Genomic DNA, 25,357 nt, shown 5'->3' on the forward strand with positions numbered 1-25,357 from the left:
TAGGTTGGTCCCATTAACGTTGGCTGGTGTGAGTGTTTACGTTAATGTGTAAAACTCTTACTAATATAAAGTTTATTTCTCCTGTATCAATTTTTATTGTACATATTTTTATTATTTATTTATTAAATAACAAACATTATCGTTTTAAGTATTTGCTTCCACTCAAACAGATAGATAAATTTTGGAGGGCTTCGTTAATTATATTTTGTTAGTAAATAAAATTTTTAACACAATTTGGGTATAGCTGTTTAATTTACGAGAGGGTTTATTTTAATGACTAGCCATCTTATTGTTGTTTATTACAGTTCTTGTATTAGTGTATTAATTCCTGCTCCAGCTTCTCGGCATTTGTTAAGTGAAAGAAAAAAATACTTTATCAACTATTGAATTGTTTGTTATGCATACGCCCTTAAGTTAATGTTAATTTAATTAAAAACTATCGACGTTGGTTGTTCAAAACTGACTGTTTGAAAATACCCTTTACTATATAACATTTAATATTATACCAAAAATATGTTACATTAAATGAGGAAGATGTTGAAATTAATAGGGCATGCTAGTACTATTACTCTGAATTATCCTAATTCATTTTCAATTCCTAAGGCTCTTGAAAGAATGATAACTGATTAGTAGTATAATAATGTAAGTAATCTAGTTTTTATTACTGATAATATCAAATTCTTCCCCTTTCCACTAGGTTACTGTTCATACAAGATACATATAGAGATCACATAAAATTTATGTGAAGTACATATCAACTTTATAAAATATCTTAATCATTTACAAACATAAAATTGATGGTGATTTAAACTGTTAAATACAACTATTTGAGAAAAGTATGCTTTTGGTTTAATTAAATTGATTTTGGCTTATATCATCAAAATTTTGGTTTTTAATGATAAAAATCTTAGTTTTATTGTAACTAGAAAAATTACTACACTTTGCATTCTGCATAGACTGTAGCTAGTTGTAAGAGGCTTTTATTTTTGTTGGCTACTGTTGTTAATTAAATCACAAAAAAGAACTTAAAAAGTGGTGGCAGTGAGAATATTTAATAAAAAGACATGTGTAGTTTGTGTACAACAATATTAGTTATTGTATTAACTGTAGGAGATGCTTCAGCATTTAAAAACTACTGGAAATTGTAATGGCTGTAGGTTGGCCCATTAATAATAAAATACAAGATTATGAGAAGTTACTTAATCAGCTGACTAACTAGCATAACACTGGTTTTTACAGATTGTGATTATTTTACATTTTTGATGAATCTGCTTAGAATTTCCCAAAGTTCAACGTGCTACATTATTATTGTTTATGAGGCTTTAGTGAAGTCTGTCTTAAAAGAAGTGAATGTAAGAAAAAAAATTTTAAGTAATTATTTTTAAGAGAATTTAAAAATTTTCCTATATTCAATTAATTATTATAGTTTTACTTTATCTTAATTGTTGTGATTGTAACAAGAAAAATAATTTGTTACGTTGTAAGTTTTTCCTGATGTTTGGTGTCTAAATCAACATTAGAAATTTCAAGTTTATAGATTTGCTGTGAGATTATGATAATGATTATGGAGTTGATGAATCAGGTGAGGTTTCAAATCTATGTGGAAATACAGTTACACTATGTATTCTTATGTGCTCCATTTCTGCACATTGTAAGGCCACAGTAATTTTTGTTTTGCCACTCCCAATTTCATTGCACACTTCAGGTAATTTTCTGTGTTCACGTATTTACAAAATATTTGAAATTCATCCTGTGGTGATGTATCTGCAGTACTCACTCCTACTGCAGATATTTGTGTGACCATTATCTCAGATAATGGTCACTAATGACCATTAGATAATTGATACTGATAATCATATCTGTATCCCAAACACTATTACAGTGCCTTTCTATGTAATAGAAAAGATCTAAAGGCATACAGTGGTGGTCTATGCACAATCAGCGAACTTGTCATCAGGCAAGATTGTTTTTAACCAAGATATGTATAATGTTCAACATGTATCCAAGAAAATTGAAGTAATTTCTGAAGTACATTAAGTAAAAATAATAATTTTGGAATTAAATTAAGGGTTAGTAAGTTTTTATTTTCCCTTTTATATATATGTATATATATTTAGATTCAAAGAGTTTAAATATTTATTTTGACTGTATTTTTTAAATGTTCATTTAATAACATTAGTAAAAAACATTACTAATGAATGTAGAAATGTTTGTTTAGTTAGCTTTCATTGTGTTGCCTGCAACATTAATAATATTTAATGACAAGTGATTAGATTATTCACTGGAAATAAATAAATAGATCTCTGTATGAGATGTAGCCATAAAAACATGCCCGTATTCAAGATTTGAAAATCCAGTAGCGTGAATTTATCAGAGATTCTAAAACTGAATAATGAAGAATAACTGAAGAATCTAAAACTGAATAAGTTTAAACAACTTATTCAGTTTTAGATTTTTCTTCCTTTTCTTATCATAGTTCCTGCCTAGAGGTGGAGTCTGCTGATATGTAATGCGCCTGCCATTTTGTTTGGTTTGCCATGTTCTCTGGCTGGACATTGACATCTAATCAGCCTTTTAGGTTGTCCTGACTCCAAATGGAATGTAGTTTTAGCCACTGATTGGTTGTCACTGCGCAAAGCATAGCCAAACTGTCGCATTCATGCTTCTCTCATTTTCTCGGGTATTGGTGCAACACCAGTTGCCTTTATTGTACATTCGGGTTTGTGATGCGGTCAAATCGTGTGGTCAAGTGACCACCACAGCATGTGCATTTCCATGGTGTGCCTTGTTCATGTATTTTTGTCATAGGTCAGCACTCAGCTCTATACAGCGTTACCAGTCTTACTCTCACAAACTTTTAATTTCAAGAATTCTAGAATTCAAGGCACAAAGAATGCCGGTGACCGGGTGTCCCTTCATCCACGCTACGTTTACTCTCATCCACGTGACCTGCAATGCATGATTTGTGACCCCAGATACTTGAATTTGTTAAGCAGCTGTTCATTGATCATTATGGATCTGTTGGTTTATTTGTGTGTGTGCTGATTTTGAGAGATCAAGCAGTCCAAAATGCATGCAACTTCTATGACTTTGTCACGTAGCTGATGGCCGTGCCATTTATTGTGCCCTTTGTCCGTAGTAGTAGAGTTTATAACCCTTGCATATGGCACATGCTTTGGCCCCAGTCTACTTTGTCCTGTATGCAGAGTTCAACATGCAATGTGAACTAGGGTGGTTGAGGTTGTTAGGTGCTGAAAAATTTATTTATTATTCAGTTTTTTGTTTGTTTTTAAAAAGTTTCTTAACAGGATTCATTAGTAAGGGATTGGATTTTGGTTTTGTATAGTTTTTTTAAGTGATTAGTATATATATATATATATGTGTATATATATATATATATATATATATATATATATATATTGTATAATTTCTCAATTTTTGGTTGTGAAGGTACCCTTTATTAGGCCACTTGTATAAGTAATAGTTTGTTTGGACTTTTTGTGACTGGGACTGACATGGACGGTTTAATATTTAGATATATTAAAATTATAAATATTTAGTTGATTTAAATCGTTTAAATCATTATGTTTATTATAATATTTATTTTGGTATTTATTAAAAGTTATTGTTTATTGGCAACCATTTTGTTTATGTTGTTTCTTATTGGTTGTCATCTTTGTTTACTTGTGTTTCAATTGGTAGTTGTTTTTTAAGGTGTTTTTCCATTGCCTGTTGTTTATTTATAACATCAGTGTGCTTTTTGTGTTTAGGAGTTTTTTTGTTGTGTTTGTGATTTCGAAAATGTCTAAAACTAAGGGAAAATGGGTAAGTCCAAGAGGGCTAAACCTCACGAGGAGATTGAGGTTACGCTCGATACTCTTCATCCTCTGGGGATGAGAAGTAACAAGCAAGTGTTTCTAGTTCTTTATGGGCTGGAAAGAGTAAAAATTGTTAATGATTGGGTAGTTTTCTAAAGGTAATGGGAGGGCTGGAAGTTCAGTCCCATTAGTACAGGCGTTTGAAGAGAAGTACGACTTTTAATTCAATTTTTGAAAAACCCCAAGAAGTCTAAGGCTAATGTGCAGGGTAAGATTCTTTTTCAAGTCAGTCAACTCAAACCCATTGTTGAGGTTCCTGCTCAAGGCTATGAAAAATTGTGGCTACTAAGCCTGAGGTGAGAGAGGTGCAGGAGAAAGTTTCCTCCCCTCCCTTGGTTCCACAGCAGGGATTGCCTCAGCATAAACAGTACGCAAAGGTGCTGAAAGACAGACGGAAGGCTAGTCTGTCCCGTAAGCAGCTAGAGGTTGTGTTCTTCAACCTAAGGGAGGGGGCAACTACTAAAACAACTAAGGAGATAGGCGAGTTTCAGGTCATCCTTCGACAAAAGAGGCAGGACCTGAGAATTGGTAATAATAGAGACAAAGAAGGAGTTAGTCATCATTGCTGACGACAAAGAAACTGTGAAGGTCATCTGTGACTCCTTTCAAATCAAAAAATCTGACTTGAAAGTCAACCCTAAAGGGGTGTTATAAAGTGACTGTCTGCAACGTAGATCGATGACTTTCTGAAGAAGAATTAATGGCTCTCATTATAAAATAAAATATTTTGATGGATGAGGCTGTATTCAAGTCTTGAGTGTTTATATTTTCAGCATAGAGATCCTGCTGATCATAATCTTGAGGTCTGGGATAAAATCCTACAATTATCTGGCACTGGTCGAATCCTTATTGGTGTGGATGTGAATGCTAAGTCACTTTTGTGGCATAACGATTTCACTGATGGCCATGAATTAATAGAGGGCTTTTTAGCTCAGTATGATCTACAGGTATATAACATACCTTGTGAGTTACCCATCTATGTAGGTATGGTAGATGAGCGTCAATTGTTTGGTGGAACAAACATCGATGTTACCATTGGTAAGTTTATCCCTGCCAATGTTTGTAATGTGAAGGTGTTGATGATTGTTCAAGTGATCAACGATTGATTGCCTATGAGATTGCTAATCCGGATTATAATTCTATGAGATTGTAGCATTCTGGTACAGCAGGATCGTTTCCTGCACAGGCATGCAGACTGGAAAAAATTTGTGGAGTTTCTTTCAGCCAGGCTTCGAGTTTTGGATCAGAGTCTTTATTGTGAGTGGTGGAGTTTGATTCTCTCCTGCGGCTGAGGTTGCCCAGCAGTTGTAGCATCCAGGCTTATGCTGTGGCGGTGGGCTCCTGCTGGTCAAAGGATGTTCACGGAGGGAGGTTGAACTCAAATCCACTCAAGCTGTAGCATCAACTCAAAGATGATGTTTAGCCCAGAAAAGACCATGATGATGCTTCTCAAAGGCTGTTTTGCAGTGAGTTGGCAAGTCCATGTTTCAATGGCAGGCCAGCATATAAAATATGTTCCGGTTCAAAAGTACCTCAGGATATTTCTTGATGAGAAACTGCCATTTAAGAAGCACCTTCAGTATGTCACAGAGAAGACCTGTAGTACCTTCTTTGGTATTCAATGTGCGGTTAATCCTGATTGGGGTCTTAATTCTAAGACCATGAGCATACTGTATAAAGCATGTGCGAGGCTATTATGCTATATGCAGCGTTAGTTTGGGTGGACAGGCTAAAATATTAAAGCTCAGGTCATATTATTAAGGCAATATCGTTAATGGTAATTGGTGGTTACGGTACTACTTCCTGAGAGGCAATCTTGGTGATTGCAGGTGTGAAACTGATAGACTTGATTGCGTCTGAGAAGCAGCAGCGATACCTTGCTAAGAAGTCCAGTGAGTTGACTTCAGATGCAGTTTGAGAAATTGAACAACATTATAATTCCTTATGGCAGGCCAGATGGGATGAGACAGAGGGTGGGTGTTTACGTATGATCTCTTTCCAAATGTTGTTGGTTTGCAGAACGCCTCTTTGGTACACCGTAATAAATATATAACATAATTTCTTTTCAGCCGTTTGATGACACCTACCATGTTCTTTATGAATGCTCAAAGTATGAGTTAATGTACACGGAGACCACCTGTCTGCTTGTTCTTATCAGGTCGACATTGGATCTTTGTGTAAACTGGAGGAGCCAGGCTGAATGGGCAATAATGGAGAGTTTTATAGTGTACTTATTAAATGCTGCTGATTGCTGTGGGGATCTAGAGCCCTGCTTGAATTTCTCTAGTATTATGTTTTTGTTACTGTTTTGTCTTATAATTTTGTTTTTTCATTTGTTTTGTTTCAATGTTATTGTTCCATGTAATATTTTTGTTTCGTGTTGTATGTATAACTCACTCTTACTTTCTATGGATAGGTAGTTCAGTTCCTTTGTTTAATTAAGTCCTTTCAGTCTTACGTAAGACTCGGTAAGATGTGTTTTGTTTTGAGCTCATTAAATAGTAGTACACCAAAGGGAATATCACTCATTGCATTTACATTGATGGCATCGTGGCCGAGGCAGACTGAAATATGTCAAAAGCTGAGGTTTTGTAGATGACCTCTGCTAAAGTCCATAAGGGCTAAGAACAGAGGGGGCGGCAGAGAGGGTGTCTTTCCCTATTGTGGGGAGGGGGTCAGAATGTCTTTTATACAAGCGCCTTTGTCAACACACCATTGTTTTAAGACGTCTGCAAATTCACAGCTGCAACCAATTAGCATACCTGTATTGATACTGGCTAGGCAAATTCAGGGGACTTGTTTATTTAGCCTGGCCTGCCCTTGTTCAGGTACCTCTTGCCCACTGTTTGCATCGCTCAGGCGAAGATGGTGTAAGTCACCTACAGGGTACATCCTAGCACTCCACATGAAATTTTAAGACAGTCTGCATTGAGAACAACGTTCAACATCCAGCTTGTCCCGCTACATGATGTTAAGGGCAGTTATGAGCTACTGTTAACAAAAAGAGGCCACCACCAGCCATGAGACTTTGTTCTAGGGCCGGCTCACACTCACCCCCATCATGATCTTTTATCAGCTTTGTGGTATTTTATAGTGGCACAAATGCCACCAAGTACCCCATCATGTCTGAAGATCACCGATCCTTATTTGGGTCACCCCTTATTCACAGATAACCATCATACTGATCCACAGCCTAGGGTTGCATCCTCTTGTCCACAGGTAGGCTCCCAATCCATAGGGAAGGAAATTTTAGATTGTATGCTTAAAATATTCTAAAAAGAAAGATTTTTTTAAATTATTTAATTTAAAAAAAAGACGATCTTGACAAATCCGAACAAAACAGTCAATTACATATTCTATTAAAAATAAAAATATAATTTATTTATCTTATATTTTTAACAATCTTAGTATAGATTAAAAGAATAATAGTAACAACTGAAAAAGTATTATTTATATTTAATCCCCATTCAAACAAATTTATTTCTTTTAAAAGATTAAGCCTACATAATTTTATTCAAAAGATTATTGATTTTCTTTATTCCTTTATCTTATTAATTTTTAAAATGTAATAAAATCTGAAATAAATAAATCAATAAGAAGAGAAAACTATCAAGATCTTAACTGTTATTACTAATATGGCAACTTAAATTTGTTTTCATCTTAAACCTTGAAAGATTACTTTCAAGAAATTTACAATGAAAAAAGTCACACACTACATTATTAGGAAAAAAGCGCTTAGAAATTGCCAAAGTTAATGTTATTTATAAGAAAGTGTTTTCAAAATAGATCAATGTTTACTTATCTGATATTTCACAGATTCCTAAAATACAAGAAGAATGAAAAAATTTGTATAAAATATTTTTGATTCAAATTTGAAATTAAAAACTAACGTGATTAAATATCAAAGCGAAAGAAATAATAATTTTGTATATTATAAATTATTGTTTTTTTTTATACTTATAGAGAAAACGTAGGAAAAAAACAGTTAAAAAAGTATCTATTTATTTTTAAATAAAATATTCTTGTTTTGTATTAAAAAAAAAAATGTTAAAGAAATGTAAAAACATGATAATATTACAAAAGTAATTCGTAGCAAAATTTTGAAATTGTTTATTTTTTTTTTTTTAATTTCATGCAGTTGAGATGTTTTAGTTAGTTTGTATCATTAAGACTAAACATTTGATTTTATGGGAAAAGGAGATTTGAATTACACCTAACGTCATTTGACTTGAGTAATCTATTATAATTGATCTTTTAAGTGTAACTCCACCCATTAGCAGTTTATTCTTACTTCACACACTTTAATTTCCAAGTAGTTGTCAAAAAAATCAGTTCATGAAGGACACAGTTTATATTGTTAGTAGGAACCAGTTATTTATTCCCCTTGATGTAACATACAAAAATAGTCTACATGTGTGTAGGTTAATTTACAGCTTACAGTTAAATTAAAATCAGCTGACAATAGAATTATATCATTTATATATGTCAAACAAACAGTTCGTCATTTAAGAGCCTAATCATAAATGAAAGAATTTTTCAAATTTTAAGTTTAACAATAGCAAATATTACACTAACCTAGAAATATTATAAATTTTTAATTTAGACTAAAATATTAAGAAAAGCATTTTATAAATGCAAACATAACCACATTTTTATGAATGAGCAGATAATTTGAATATGATAACTCTTTTAAATTGCAACACCTCTTTAATAGCTTAACAATAATTAATATTTAATTCATTGATCATATAGTAAACTTATAATTGAGCATGATAGAACTTGTTTTAACAAGTAATGAAGCTAATGCATTACCTGATATATTATTTTATAACAAATAATGAATCCGTGGATTCAAAGATTTTGTTATGTATTGGTAAGATTATATTTAGCATGTCATTTTGTAGTATGCACAGGTGATTTGTATTAATGATTATTAATTGCAATACTCTAGACAACATATTTAAAAATTATATCTTTAGTTGCACATTTTATACAAATTCAATTGGCTATTACATAATACAATTTACAAAACACTAAGAGTGTAACAAATTTATCTTATCTTTCATGTAAAGTTAGAACATTAACAGAAATTTCTCTTGTATAGTATTATAGAAGGACAAGTTAGACTACTGCCTCAAATCATTTAACCTGTTATCATATTATTGGTTGAACTATGTTCATAAATGCTGAGGTGGACAATTTAACACAGGCTGGGGTCTTAAAAATTACTTTTAATAGTAGTAAATTTTTCATTATTTTCAAAATATTTTTTTAATTTTGTTAACCATTACAGAAAATGAGTGCAACAGATGATGTCTTAATTGCAGATGAGACACTTCCATGCAAGTATCTGAAAGTAGAAATTGCTGATAAAGAAGAAGAGTTTGATATTGGAGAAAATGAAATAGATTGTTTATCATCAAACAACATTAAAATGGAAGATGATGTTTTATTTGAGAATGTAAGTAAAATATTATAACATGATCTATTTTAAAAAAAGTTTTTGTAACAAGGGGTGGGGGATACTCCCACAATTCTCTCTGTAGAGGTTTATAATAGAAAAGACCAAAATGATAAATGTTTTTTTGGTCAAATGGGTAAAAAATACAGTATTCTAATCATAATATTTTTTTCTATAACCAATTATTTTGTAATATAAATATAAAAACTTTTATTGAAAAATCATTAATAATGTAAAAAAATAAGAATACTTTTTCCAATAGAAAAGGACAACGGATTTTAAAAATAAACATTTAATTTTATTGTGAGTATACACTACAGTGGCTTCGTTTGTTTATATTAGATTTAATTGCAAAATTTCTGTACAATTATTTATTCAATATATATATATATATATATATATATATATATATATATATATATATATATATATATATATATATATATATATATACATATATATAAAATATAATTAATTACAATTAATATAAAAATACACAGAATTTTAGTTTTTCTCAAAAACCCTTTATTTATTCATCAATATGGATTTTGTTTTCTTCAAAGTACTCCCTTTCAGATATAATATATTTGTACAAGCGCTTTTTACAATTTTCGAAGCAAATCTGGAATGCAATTTTCAGTACGTTTAAGCTCCTCAGCTATTTTGTCTTTATCTCTTCAGTGTTGGTAAAACTTCATCCTATCATGGTTCTTTTCAGCTTGATGAATAGGGTGAAGTCACAGGGAGCCATGTCAAGTGAATATAGAAGTTGAGGCATCACAACAGTATTGTTTTTGGCCAAAAGTTCATGAACGAGCAGTGAAGTATGTGGACTGGTGCATTATCGTGGTGCAGTTACCATGAATTGTTTCACCACAAATCTGGGTGTTTTCTTCGGATTCCTTCATTCAAACAGCGTACAACTTCACTTAGCCGTTGAATTCAAAGAACACAGTAATCAGAACCTTCACATTCGATCTAACTTGACAAGCTTTTTTCAGTCTTGGCTCTTCAGGAAGCTTCCATTAGAACAATTGGGCGTAAGTTTTGACATCATGCCCATACGCATACATGTTTCATCACCAGTTATGACCCTTTTGGGCAGTTCTGGATTGTCTTTCACTTCATTCCTAAGCAATGTTCATTCACCATTACTTTTGTTCAAAATTCAATAATTTTGGAACAAATTTTGCAGCCACATGTTTCATGCCCAAAACATCCGAAAAAATTTCTTTGAATGAGCCAAATGATATGCCAACGTCATCTGCAACCTCCTGATAATGATTTGGCTATTGTCCATAATAATTTTTTTTTACTTTTTCAACATTATCATCGGTTGTTGATGTGCTGGGATGTACAGAGTGCTCGTCATCTTCATCTTCATGGCCCTCTTGGAAACATTTTTACTACTCATAAACGTTTGTTTTATTCATAGAAGAATCGCCAAAAGTAACATTCAACATTTCCAGTGCACTGCTGCACTTTATTCCATTCTTAAATCAAAATTTAATGCAAATTCTTTGTTCCATTTTTTCCATGAGTTAAAAATAGCTAACATATAACACCTTTTTACCTTTGGCACCGACATATCACCTTTGTAACATGTCAACACATGTAATGTTATCAACAGCCAATAATAAACTAAAAATCCAATATGGCTACCAATGTAAACACACAGTAGGGATAAGTGTACCAACACAACAAAAAAATTATACAGAAATAAAAAAAATTCTGCATATTTTAACTTTGTACATTATAATTTGTATATATATATATATATTACACATGCACATACACACACACACACACACACACACACACACACACACACACAGTTAGAAGCATTACAAAATTAAAATGATATCTATAATATGCAGTTCTGCTAGAGAACTAACTGTCAAGTGTATGAATGGTTCTCACTTTCAAAAAAAGTGAAATGTCAACTGATTCCAATTTCATTCTGAATATTCTTCAACTTGCCAAAAGGATGAAAATGTCAAAAAAATTCATGCAATTGTGCTTCTTTTCCAAGATCATTACTGGTGATTCATCATGATTTTATGGTTAAAAACCAAACAGCAGTGAAGACAGTGGAAGGCTGCAGTGTCACCTTGCCCAAAAGCTCATCAAGTGAAGTCAAACTTCAAGGCAGCAGTCATTTGTTTTTTTCAATGTGAGAGGGGTGGTGCATTTGGAATTCATTTTACCAGGTTGGACTTTTAGCCGGGGTTTCTATTTGGAGGTTCTGAGAAGATTGCCCAACAATTTGTGGCAAAAATGTCCAGTTTGTGGCAGGTGGGTGGTGACTGGTCTTTTCACCGTGACAATAATCTGCTCACACAGCTCTCTCATTACACTAATTTTTAATTTTAAAAAAACCACATGATTCCCTTGCCCCTCCTTTAGTCACCTGATTTAGCTCTATGTGATTTTATTTGTTCCTTCAAATGAAGAGAGACTTGAAAGAAAAGTGTCTTGCTGATTTCTAACTCATTGCTAGAAATTAAATTAAAAATATATACCTGGCTTAAATAAAATGCTGTAAAAGATAAAAAGTAATACTTTAAATTATTGAGATTTCTACTTTTAAAGTAAGTAGCTAATAGAAAACAACATTCAACTACTTATAAACTTTGTTTGGTTTTTTAAACTATTAATGAATGGCTATTTTATATATGCACATTTAAAGATTTGTAGATGTGTATACGTTTATAAAAATATTGTATCTTGTTTATTTACTTGAACTAAATCAAATTATTTTTGTTTTACCATATTTATTCACTTTTACAGGAAATTGATGATAACTCGCAGTCATCTTTTCTTACGGAAGAAGACCCGCTGCGTATAGAAATTGGTGATATTAAGTCAGATCCTGACTGTAATGGAAATTTGTCAGTTAAACATGAAGAAGTGGTAAGATATTTTTAGTTGTTTTATCACTTTGAATACATACTGGAAATTGTACTACTTGGTTTTTAGTTTATAAGATTTTTAGTTTTATACTGGATTCTCATGTGATTGTTTATGAAAAAACAAGCTTAAATGCTACTGAACTCCAAAAACTTTTTTTTTTTAGTGTTATTAATTCATTTTATTGAAGTAACTTTTTATAATACTATTAAATAATTATTTTACTCTTAGTAATTTTGAAAGATGGTTAAATTAATATTATGGTAAACCTTCTTTTCTCTGTATACTTTGTGTTTATGTGTTCTTGTCAGTAGTTTTTGAATGAATTTACTCTTTCCCAATAAAGCCTCATTAAAAAAAAAATATTATACTGTCAAAGCACTATATAACAAAATTGAGAATCCCATTGAATAGAGGTAGTGCAATTTAAGATTTTTGTTACCCTCTGATCCGTAGGTTGTATAATTGACAATATACGACTTTTGGAGGATGTGCCATACAATTATCAGTAAAAAGTATAATTTTTTTTTTGTCTGGTAATCTCTTTGTTCAGCTTTTTTACCCAGTCTGTAAAAATGTTCATAGTCATCCACACCTTTTTGTTAAATATGTAGCCTACCTATAGAGATTTAACTCCTCAAAAACAATGCTGAGTTTTACTTTTGCTCATTACCAATATTTAAGTTTTTCAGTCCCTAGCATTGATGCAGCCAATAACACCGTAATTTTTAGCGTACTCTGTTTACCAAAAAAAAGCATGGATAATTTTTAAAAGTTAATGTTTTGTTGGGTAAACAAAATAGATCCGTTTCGTCTATGATGAAAATGTCTTTTTGCAGATATTCTTCTAAAATCGGTTTCTACACAGTATGCTTACAAGTTTCACAGTCACTTATGGTGGCACTTGTACTTTCTCCAGAAATTATTACTGTATGACTAATACAATGACTTTCTTAAATTTCTCTAACCACCCATTGGTGCCTGGAAATCTTTTTATCTTAATGCAGCTCCAAATTTCAGGGCTTTTACTTTAATTAATGTCCCAGATAATGAAAGCTTTATTTTGCACATCACTGTCATCAATATTAAAATGGCTTTGTTGATATCACCATATGTGCTACTTTTTAATTTTCTCTATATTTTCTTTATTCTTGTCTAGTTCTTGTAGTACAGTATCACGACCCATTTATTGAAATTGTTAACAATGAACTTAGTGGGATTCCAAATTTTTGCACAATATTTTTTTTTTAACACCTTTGTCAACTTCATGTATAACAGTAATTTTTTCTGAAACACTAAGGCACTTCCGTTTTGACATTGCGTATGGCACTCTTAAGAAACAGTGCAGTACAGTACTGTATAACATGAGTAATGTAATCCAAAGATAGAAACCAATTGAATTAATCCCAGGAAAAGTTATTGTTGAACTGTATGTATGCACTGAACAATGGAGGGTGTGTGTGTTAAATGTTTTCTAGGAATTCTATTTATTATGTCAACGTACTGTAAGTAAATGAATAAAAGTTTGCACAGTAATTTTAGTGCTCTGTGTTAGTTAATGGATTCCAGGAAATTCCGCTACTTAATGTAAAGGCAGACAGTAACACGTGTTTAAATCTTTTATTCAAATTTTATTGTTAATGGGTTAAGAATCTTGGAAATTTTTCCATTATCAGTTCTAAAAATAACCTGTAATTTTTTAATGTTGTCAAAAATACTTGGTTTTTATATACAGGTGCAATTTACCTTATTAGTGTTAAAAAAACATTCATAAAAATTACTATATATTATGTTACTACGCAGTATGTCTCAGTTTCATTATATAGAGGTATAAATACGTTAAATAGAGGTAAATTTTTACGTTGATTTATTAAAATATCATGGTGCAATAAAAAAATTTTATAAAATTGAGGTTTGACTATTAGTATTATTATTACTTCTAATTGTAATTTAAAAAAAAAAAATAATAAAGAAAAATGTAAAACAAAAATTATACCATTCTAACATATATTATTTATAGCAATATCTATTTCTAGTTGATCTGCAGCAGAAATTTCAAAAAGCTGTAACACGTGCAGAATTTTTGTTATAAGTAATATTGAACTTATTCCTAATAATTAATATTACTAATTGATTAAGAAACACTTTTTTATCATGAAATATTTTATTCGACTAAATAAGCATATGTTAGGCTATATAAAATGAAGATTACAAATAATGTTAACATACCCTAAACACTGTCATATTAATTTAAATATATATTTTCTCATTTTTGCATTTATGTGGAGTCCAGTCTTTTTTTATAGAAACCAGCATGAGTCATCAATTATTGCTGGATCCCAGCACCATTGGTATCTGGTTTCCATAGTTCTATGTCCTTATGAAACCTCTCTTATTGTTCATCTCTAATTATGCCAAGATTTTCCATTAAGAAATTGATTTGGAAAATGTATTTTTAGCAACATTCAACATCCCACAATTTGGTGACTTGAGAAGCTTTGTAGTTCGTTTTTTTAATTTTCCTTTAAAAGCAGATTTTACAAGGTAAGTCAGTCTTAAATATATAAGGCAGATCACTCAGGCCCATTAAATATACCTAGTTCGGCATCGCTTAACTGTAAAAAAAATTATCTAAAGCCTTCACTTTCTTTATTCACAGCCTTAAAAATAATTTTCATCAATTTTAGCTTTATTTGAACTAGAAGAAGAAGAATTTTGGGTTGAACAGGAGGGGCATCTTGATCGGTTTAAAAAAATCTGTTTTTTTTAAAGAACACTGCGATTTTGCTTTACTATTTTATAAACATAAAATACCACAATATTTTCTAAACCATGTTGAAGGCCCATTTGTATAGTTATGACTGTCTAATCACCTAAACTGCTTACATTAAATTGCATTCCATAGAATGACCATTCTATCATCAAAACCTAGTAAGTGACTTCTTGTTTTTATTGTGGATTAAAACTCCTTGTAGGCTATACTTAGTTGAATCAATTAAAACATGCTATTCTGTAAGTTTTTGGTCTTCATGGTTCAGTCATTAATTCATCAGTATCAAAACATACACAAAAAGAACCCTCCATTTCATAAAACACTAAAAGCAGCACTTGTTTTGTAGAAATTTTCAGCCTTCTGTTTTGATAAGCTGAAGTCGCACACCAAATTGTTTAATTAAATTCATTTTGATGGATAAGATGTCTTCACTGTATATCTGAGAAGTGGTATCTAAGTGGGATAACAAGTGTTCTCAGAAAGATATGCATTTTTGTCAGTTGATATCATCACAGTCACTATGTTCTAAGAGTAGGTGGCACATTCAGTTATTTAATCTTATGTTTTTTTTTTTTTAAATCCTTTTGTGTTACATCAAAATAATTGAAAGGCTCACGTGGCACTAAGGACAGCTAATGACATAGAGTTTCTGTTGTCTCATTCACTGAGCTAAAGGCACGTTACAGCTTACACAACAAATCTGTGAAGCCCAATTTTTATTTTTATTCTATTATTACAAATAAAAAATAATTTTTCTTATTTTTTTGTTGTTATTGATCTAACTTTAATATTAAACTTCCACATATATAACAAAATTTATCTGGTGAATTTTTACATGATCTGCTATGAAAACTTGACATTTTGGGAGTAAAAAGCACACAACTGCACTAAATGAATGCCATTTCTCTACTGAGAATAAATACAGACCAAGACACCATTACATTGCCCCCACCACTATACTGCACTTGTCAACTGCAACATAGTGAAAACTCTAAATTATGGTAAAGGGTGGTAATTAATGATAGGCTAATACAGAAATGTAATCTGCTGGACTTTATTAATTGTTAATATTTAAATTACAAACAAAGTGAAAAATAAAAATGATAATTTGTTCTTTGCTGACAAGTGTTTTCATTGAAATTAGTGGCTTGTGGCATGATGCAGGAAAATTTGTAAAGTTTTATGTGGCTTCTCTTTATCAGTGAGTAAAAGTCTAAGTGTGGGTCAGTTTCTTTTGAATGATGTTAGACATTATATAAAAGAAGAATCTCGTTCGTATCTTCTACTTCAGCATGTCAGCCTTAGTTAACTTCTTCAATAAACTTCCTCAACAAATCCTCAGGAAAAAATCAAAAGGGTCATATCCAGTGGCCATGGTGACTGTGTGTTACATATATTTGAGTCATTATTTTTAAATAACAAATAGATAATTGGAAACTGTTACATTAATCACTGGTAATTTTCTATCTTGTTACCAGAATTGCTACAGAAAAACTCACAACATTGCTAAGAATGTGGTCTCTTCAGAAAATAACCAAACTTTAATTTTTTAATCTTTATTATTAATTTTTACAAATTATTGGTCCTTGTCCCCTTCAGAGTACTCTCCTCCCCTACTCACACTTTTCCCAGTGATGTTTCCATTTTGCGAATCAGTCTTGGATAGCTTCATTTGAAATGGCCTTTAAGATGTGTAACAAATTTGCCTTTAATTTTGGAAATAAGAAAAAATTGCAAGAAGTCAGGTCTGGTGAGTAGGGAGGCTGAGGGAGGACAGTCATCTGATCTTTGGTACAAAACTGACAAATTGACAATGTTGAGTATGCAACTGCATTCTCGTGGCGAAGGAACCATGAGTTGTCTCACCACAAATCCGGTCTCTTTTTGCAGATTTTTTCACGTAACCATTGTAAAACACCTTGATAGTATGCATGGTTCATTGTTTCACCTTGAGGCAAGAATTCAAAATGCACAATTCCATTAAAATCAGAAAGCACTTTGACATCGGATCAAGACTGACGTGCTTTCTTGGGGCGTGGAGATCCTTTGCCACTCCATTGTGATGATCGAACTTTTGTCTCGATGTAGCCGTAAACCCAGCTTTCGTTTCTTCTTATGACCCTTTGCATGAATGTTTCATCATCATCGTGTTGTTCAAGAATTACCAACAAACATCCACTCAATGTTCTTTCCGCTGTTTGGTTATCAAATGAGAAACAAACTTTGCTGCAACTTGATGCACGTTCAATTTTTCAGTCAAAATATCTTGGCGTGATCCAGTCGAGTTGCTAACCTCTTCTGCAAGTTCTCTGACAGTCAGTGATTTGCATGCACCAGGTTGTTGATTTTCTGATCGTGGGAGTAATCAGTTGAAGTCAAAGGCCTTCCTGATCGAGGATCTCTTCAATTGACTGACGACCACTTCTAAATTGTGAAAACCATTGTATCATTGTGTATGACCCAGAGCATCATCTCCATAAGCTTGTTACAAAAGTTGAAATGTTTCTGTTAAAGTTTTCCCCAGTTTCACGTAAAATTTTATGTTGTATCCTTGCTTCTGAAAATCAGTTACACAAGCAGGACACAATGCTGCCAACCACACTTCAATAAATATCTGTTGGTGCATAATTAAAAATGTTCAGTTACTTTACCTCATATACAGCAGTTTTGTAAAAAATTAATCTTCTAAATGATTATTTCTTCAATTTTGTTTATCTCTGTTTAGAAATCTGTGTTGATATGAGAAACATACTCTAACACTGTCCTAACTGATTGATGCAAATCTCAGTTGCAAAAATTACCATACACATTATAAAAAAGGAGATTATCGGACATTTGGGAAATAGCCGCTTTATATTCATATAAATGAAGTCACTTAATTGAAATTTTGTACCATAAGGATTTGGATGATTGTTCGAAACAGCTTCAACATTCTCTTAACTGACTGATAGTCTCCATGTTGATTTCGTTTAGGTTAAGGAAATGTGTTTAAGGATGATGAGCCTGGCATACCAAGTTAATTATCCTGTTACTACCAGGTGATTGCAAACCTATCTATATTTTATCCTGTATGTGTGTACCTCCAAAAATTGTTTTGCTTATTTTTTCTAGTAATTTTTTTATTTAATGAGGGAAAGACTTCATGAACAATCTTCATAATTCATTTAATATAATGAACAGTTATTTAATCATTACCTGAAAATGATAGATTTATATATAAAACTATTTGGACAAAAAGGAAAGTCCATGATATTGCTAACAACTAAGTTATTTATTGCTTTAGTATTGAGTAGAAATAAGCTCCCAGCATATGGAATAGAAAATACCATTCACTATCTTTGAAACAAAAAAATTAATATACAAATACTTTGTAATTTAATCACACCATGACTGAATTATTTCCAAATAAATCATTTTAAATAAGTGATTTCTTGTTTACTTTTTCTATATCCTGATAAATTTAGAAGTTAAACTGTGAAAACAGTTTTTCTAGAATTTTGCTTCAAGTGTTTTTTCGTAGTAATAAAGTTAATTTCAAATATTAATATACAAAATATTTCACTGAGGGAAGATCAAAAAATACAAAAAGAGTGTGATAAAAGATAACTTATTTTTTATCACAAGTAATGTATAAGCAATTGTTGGCAAAACAAAAAAAAAAAAATGTGCAGAATTTTTTAATCTTTAAAAAGGTATAACTTTTTTTTTGGTAGATCAGTAGTTTTTGAGATAGTTTGCAAAAAAAAAAAGATTTTACCTGATTTCCCATTACTACAGATATCTTATTAATTCTGGAATCTTAATGAGTAAAATGAAAAATCTCACCAAAAAAGTTGTCAGTGGCCCCTAATTATTTCCTTTTTCAATATACTATTTTACTTTACTATTAATTTAATTTTTTTAAAAGATAATTTTTCTTAGAGACTGATTATTGCTAATTTTACAATTACATGTGTACAAAACAATCCTTCGTAGTTCAAACATGCCAAACCAGAATTTTTTTTCATTTTCCCTTGGTCTCAATTTTACAAAGGTGTTACTATAATAAATTAATACATATTGTTCCTGAAGAGTAAACCTTGTGTAATAAATAATTAAATTAAAAATTGCAGGTAGTATTGAAAGATATTCATGTACGAAAAAATGTAATGTGGTCTGTTTGTTCTGAAATATGTATAATCGGTCATGAGTAATCAGATATAAACAAATTTAGCTCATCAAACTGCTGGTTTGCTTCTTTCCTTAGCCACCTATTAAATACCCAAAGGAAGTCTTTCAAAATGATAGGGCATTTGAAAGACAATTACACGGGTAACATTTGCATGTTAGAACAAGTTGTTATGCTGTACTTTTACATTTATAAGCCAGCAAATGCATGTAGCCACTAGATTGAGAAGATGTAGATAAAAATAGAATAAGTTTTAAGACTGATTGACAAGTAGCATAGTTTTTTGATAGAACTATCTTCTGCATTAGTAATAATCTGATATCAAATTTTATAATTCGATCTACTTCCTTGTTGTTGAGGCTTTAAATTGTAATAAAATTAAAATCAATTACTTTGTATTTTCTGTTGCAGGATCTTGGTGTAGAGACAGTGTGTGATGTTGATACAGTCGATGAAAATGTAGACCATTTTCTAATGAAGTGTCTTACATTTAGTAATGATATAATGTTAAATGAAAGTTATTGTGAGAATATTGCAAGTGAAAATGAGTTTGCTCAACAGAACCAAAGTTATACAAAATTTAAATGTGAACTTTGTAAAAAAATCTATAAACATGAACGTAGTTTGAAGACTCATTATATAAATGCACATTCTAATACATTTTTTTCATGTTCTTATTGTAAAAAGTCTTTTAAAAGTAAACAGTATTTAATCAAACATCTAAATATTCATACCAATGAGAAATTATATGATTGCAGTTATTGTCCAAAGACATTTAATCGGAAAGATGCCTTAACGATACATCTTAATATTCACACCAGTGAGAAGAAATTTGTGTGCAGTGTTTGTCTTAAATCATTCAATAATAAAGGTTCTTTATTACGACATATCAGACTTCATACAGACCAGAATGAGATATTTTCTTGTAATTTTTGTCATTACACATTTAATCGAAAGGTTGCTTTAATATCACATCTTAAAACTCACACTGATGAGAAGAATTTGGTATGTAATGTTTGTTTAGAACCTTTTGATGACAAACATAGTTTAATAAAACATTTAAACAGTCATTATGATCAGGAAACAAGTTTGCTTAATTCTTATCAAAATTCTTTTCCTGGAGAAAGTGAGTTAACACGTATTCCTAAAGATATTATTAGTGCCGATGAAAAAAAATACACATGTGGTTTTTGTCGTAAGTCATTTGGTCACAGAGATAGTTTAATTCTACATATTAAAACTCATTCCAGTGATAAAAGACATGTTTGCCATTTTTGTCAAAAATCTTGTATTCAAAGAAGTTCCTTGATAGCACATCTTAACAGTCATACATTAGAAACAAAGATTGTGTGTAGATTTTGTCAAAAATCTTTTAACCGTAACTTCAGTTTAGTAAGACATCTTAGTATTCACACTAAAGAAAAAAACTATGTTTGTAATTTTTGTCAAAAAACATTTATTTCTAGTGGTGATTTAGTGAGACACGTTAATATTCACACAAATGAGAAATCATTTAAGTGTAATTATTGTGGAAAATCATTTCGTGATAAACGTAACTTAAATAGGCATATAAATTTGCATACTAAGGAGAAAACATTTTCATGTAATTATTGTAACAAGGTATATTATATGAGTGAGAGTTTGTTAGACCATGTAAAAAGTAAGCATAAAAATATATAATAGCCTGTATGAGTTAATTTTTTTTTTCTAATCAGACCAATACAGCTGGAATCTAATCAAGAAAAAAACTTCATCTTATATCAACTAAAAATCAGACATTCCCTGAACACGGTTCCCACACTGTTATTATGGATATCTAGCATTTACCAGTCTCCAATCCGAAGGATCCAATGTTTCCCACGAGTCACTGGCAGATAGCAACCCAAGGGTGCCCCTGCTGCCCACCCATGAAGACATACACAGGACCAGATGCCCAACATCTGAAGCATCACTCCTCCTCAACTCTTAACATGACTCTACAGACCACCCACTGATCCAACCTGTTACAACATTGATACAATTATTAGTAAGTTGTAACACAGATACTGTTACAACTGATACAACCTTGTTTTTTCCTAACTGTCTCACTTAATACATTGCATACCAACGTGACGAATCCGATACATTCGTCTGTTTATATTAGGGGTCACTGTATCGATCCCAAACATCAGACAGATGTTTTTTCTATCGTCTGTCAAAAGAGCAGCATTTCTCGGATATTTTCATTTTACTAGTGGTTATTTGTCATAGTTTATAGAGTGTTTATTATCCTGATTTCTAAATCAGACTTCATTTTGTCCATGTCATTCTTGAACGTTTTTCACAATCTCTTCCCATTTTTCCTCAATGATATTTATGAGTGTAGTGTTGTACAGTGTAATTTTAACCATTCCTGAGATATGTGGTTAATTGAAACCCAACCATCAAAGAACACCAGTATTCACGATCTAATATTCAAATATGTATAAAAGTAACTGGCTTTACTAGGATTTAAACACTGGAACTCTCGATTTCCAGATCAGCTGATTTGGGAAGACATGTTCACCACTAGACCAACCCATGGATTAAGCTGCACCTATCCTTTCCTTTCTTTTTCCTGTTTAGCCTCTGGTAATTACAAAATTAATTACAACAAAATTATTTTCTTATTTCTGTACAAATGAAAATTCGCCCATAAATAAAAATTTTGATGTATTCGCGTACATTATTCTGAACTGTAAAACCCAGTTTCAAATAATAATATTAACAAAAACCGGGTTACATGATAATAACGATTCTGATTGTAATTTAAATGGATACTAAATAATAATAAGCCGGGTAATTTAAATAAAATAATAAAGTATATTTTATAAAGACGAGTAGAAAATAAATAGATTAAACTATGAAATTCTTGGAACTAATTCGACAGTCATAAACGCGATGATACAGGAAAATGTTGACATCGCTTGAAACACACTTTATCGTTTTCCTTCAGCTTCTATTGATATTTTATTAAATTTTCTCAACGAGTGCTTACAAAATTTTGAAAGATGTAATAATACTCTCCTGATTGGCAGCTGAACATTAAATTTGCGATAGGATTCAAATATCGCGAATTTATATTCCTGTACAATGTCCTCAGAAGCTTCAAATCATACATTAATAAACCTATCAGAATTTGAAATAATTGAATGGTTTCGGAGGCTAAACAGAAAAAGAGAGATCTTTGATCTGGAAGTAATATAGAATATCTTGCATTGTCTTATGTAGACCTTAGGTACACTTAGGTAGACTTAGGTACACCGGGAACAAAATTTTAAAAAAACTTTGTTATTTTCAAATTTTAATGATGGTATTCTGGAAAATGACTGAAAAATGTCAACAGAAAAACTTTAAAAATTAAAAACAAGTACCATAATACATTTGATTTTTTTAAAAATCATCTATTAATTGAATAAAAAATAATTATTGTTGTCTCCATATTAATAGGAAAAAAGTTTACTTTCCTTTAAAATTCCTGCAACAGTTAATTCATAACTTTATGAGAAAACAGCAATACTCCAACAATGACAGCATCAGGGTCAACTTAAAAAAAAACAAGTGTGTCAAAATCAAGGTATCTTCAAAATAATGACCTTAAAACTTAAAAGATCGGGATTTTCATTGGTACAAAACCTGTCACTACATTTATTTTGTCAACAAAAAAATTTTTTAATTCTATTCTTTATATGAATCATTACAAGGTGGACAAGACTTCTCTCATCTACATGTGTGAATTTTGATTATTATCTCCAGACTAGCCCAACATAAATTCTTTGAAAATGATGATGGATTAATAATATAATATTAATTGTTAAATATGATTTTATAAATGGCATTAAATTTTGGGAAAAGTTAAAAAAAGAGGGAATGGTTGTTTTCATCACTTTGAATCTTTGAATAGTGGTCACAGAAAATTGATCTTTAGTATGATGAAAATACTTCAGTTATTTAGAATTCCAAAAAGTGTAAGTCAATCAGAATTAGTGGTAGGAGAATAATTCAATATTATTCCTTAACAGTTTTCACCTTATCTTAAAACCAGTTCATTAAAACGTTGAAATTTGTCACAAATAATTGTCTAAATTTATACATATATCCTCCAATTTTGGCCTTATTTTTTGACCACATTGGACAGGGGGCATGAAATTACCAATTTTCCCCTGAAAGGATATCTAGGAGGTGTTGGCCAAATTAAGGGACTGATTTAGGACATAAAAAACTTCATGTAGATAAATGCCCATTCTTGATTTATTTTACATCTGTTCACCTCATTTTGTAATTTTCTAATAGCTCAGTAAATATTAGTTTTATCGAATGCTTTATTTAGATAAATTGCGTTTCCTTTTCTTTTGAACAAAATGACATCTAATTTACTCAAACAGATTGAGAAACAGCAGATATGACTGAAATTGTTTAAGAAGTGGAATGCAAAAAGTATGAGTGAAAACAGCCACAAAATTATCAGACTGCATAATTTACCGTCTGAATTTTTACAAATGAGTACTTGATTTCACAATTATTAGTTTCTTCTAATATAATTAAACTGATTTTATATTATTACTGCATGAAAATAACTACAAAGGATACCTATGAATGATCATAATCATTCATTATAATCAATCTATATGCTTCCTTAATTTTATTTTATATTTTTACTTTTATTATTATGACTTTGGCATATTCTTTTATAAGTATTACAATGAAAAATAACATATGAAAAAAATGTCAGACTCTTGTCATAAATTTATGGGTAATAAGTAAAAAAATAAAGATAAGAAAAGAAAGAAGATGAAAAATACAAAAATTTTAAAGAATAACAAAACTTACTTTCTCTCATAAACTTTTCCTTGTAAATTTAATTCAGTGAATCCAAACAGTGTATAAAATGCAAACTGAACAAGAGGTCAGGTACCATCCATATGCTTGATAACTATCAATCTCTATTGTAAACAACAGTTCCTGCAATAAATAAAACAACTTCACAATTTTTAACTCTATTTTTTTATCACAAACTGCAAACTGCACAAGGGTTGCACATGGGAATGTAATATTTATAGATAATGAATAATGACAAACCTTAGTAAGATTTGAATCCAGAACATCTTTAATTCAAGAAAATAGGATGAACAGGATCCACAAACTTCTAAGGAAGTCAAACTTTCTAAGGAAATAGGAGCCTGAAACTAGATTTCAAAAAATATGTCTGTATGTTAAATAAACAATATCAATGTAACATTTTGACATGAAACAGTTAGTAGTTAAGTATAAAAAAAAAAACTTAAGTAATGAGGTTATTTTCCAGGTTTAAGAACAAATTCTGTAGCAAAAATTTAATCTAAGGAATAACTGCTGCTATTTAATTTCAAGGCATTGCGGTACTGAATCACATTAAATTTCTGAAATATTAAACTGTTTTCCTACTGCAGATGAGTGTATGTACAGTTTACTAATTTTATCTATTAGATAGATCTAGAAAACATTTAAAAATGTTATGCTGATGCCACTGTAGTATTACCTAACATTCATTATATTTTTTACGAAGTTTACAATAAAATAAGCCAATTAATTATTTCACAGAAGTGTAAGAAAAAATGAATAAAGGAAATAAAAGTTAACTTTACTGAAATCCTTAACTACAAGTTTGGGTAATTATTTTTTTAAATATTCTGTTTTCTTATGCACAAAGAAGAAAGGTAAGCAAAATAAATATTATTTGGAATTAAAAGGTACATGGAGATATCACTGACTGTCACAATTTCAACAGACCTATCAAGGAGTATTGAATGAAGTATAAGAAAAATGGGATGGCAGAGGAAAATGATGTCCAACTCTCTAACTATTTATATCTGTCTACTTTTTTAAATTAACCTGAACTTTGTGATAATATAATTTTTTTTCACAAATGAAGTAAGCTATAGTAGTAACTTTTTAACTTCTATATTAGACAATCATCCAAGGGGATTGTCTGAGCACTCTATTTCATATCCATTATGAACTAGACTGAGATGCCTATCTTCTAAAACTTGACCTCCTACTCCTAACTATTAAAACCAAATGAAATTTCAAGTAAATTCTCTGGAGAAATTAAAATATATAAACTGTTTTACATCACAATATAAATAAACACTGGCACCTATACACATATG

The 25,357-nt window shown here is 30.9% G+C and overlaps 1 protein-coding gene across 1 annotated transcript; it reads left to right on the forward strand.

The window, feature by feature from the left end:
* The first annotated feature begins 83 nt into the window (after positions 1-83).
* On the forward strand, positions 84-20,887 carry LOC142317576 (uncharacterized). The gene is made up of 5 exons (XM_075354135.1): positions 84-98; positions 1,240-1,352; positions 9,172-9,339; positions 12,130-12,252; positions 19,602-20,887. Exons 2-5 carry the CDS (start codon positions 1,263-1,265, stop codon positions 20,868-20,870), a joined length of 1,650 nt encoding a protein of 549 aa, XP_075210250.1. The 5' UTR covers positions 84-98; positions 1,240-1,262; the 3' UTR covers positions 20,871-20,887.
* Positions 20,888-25,357: the final 4,470 nt, after the last annotated feature.

This window comes from Lycorma delicatula, chromosome 1 (genome assembly GCF_047948215.1).
Source record: "Lycorma delicatula isolate Av1 chromosome 1, ASM4794821v1, whole genome shotgun sequence".
Classification (NCBI taxonomy): domain Eukaryota; kingdom Metazoa; phylum Arthropoda; class Insecta; order Hemiptera; family Fulgoridae; genus Lycorma; species Lycorma delicatula.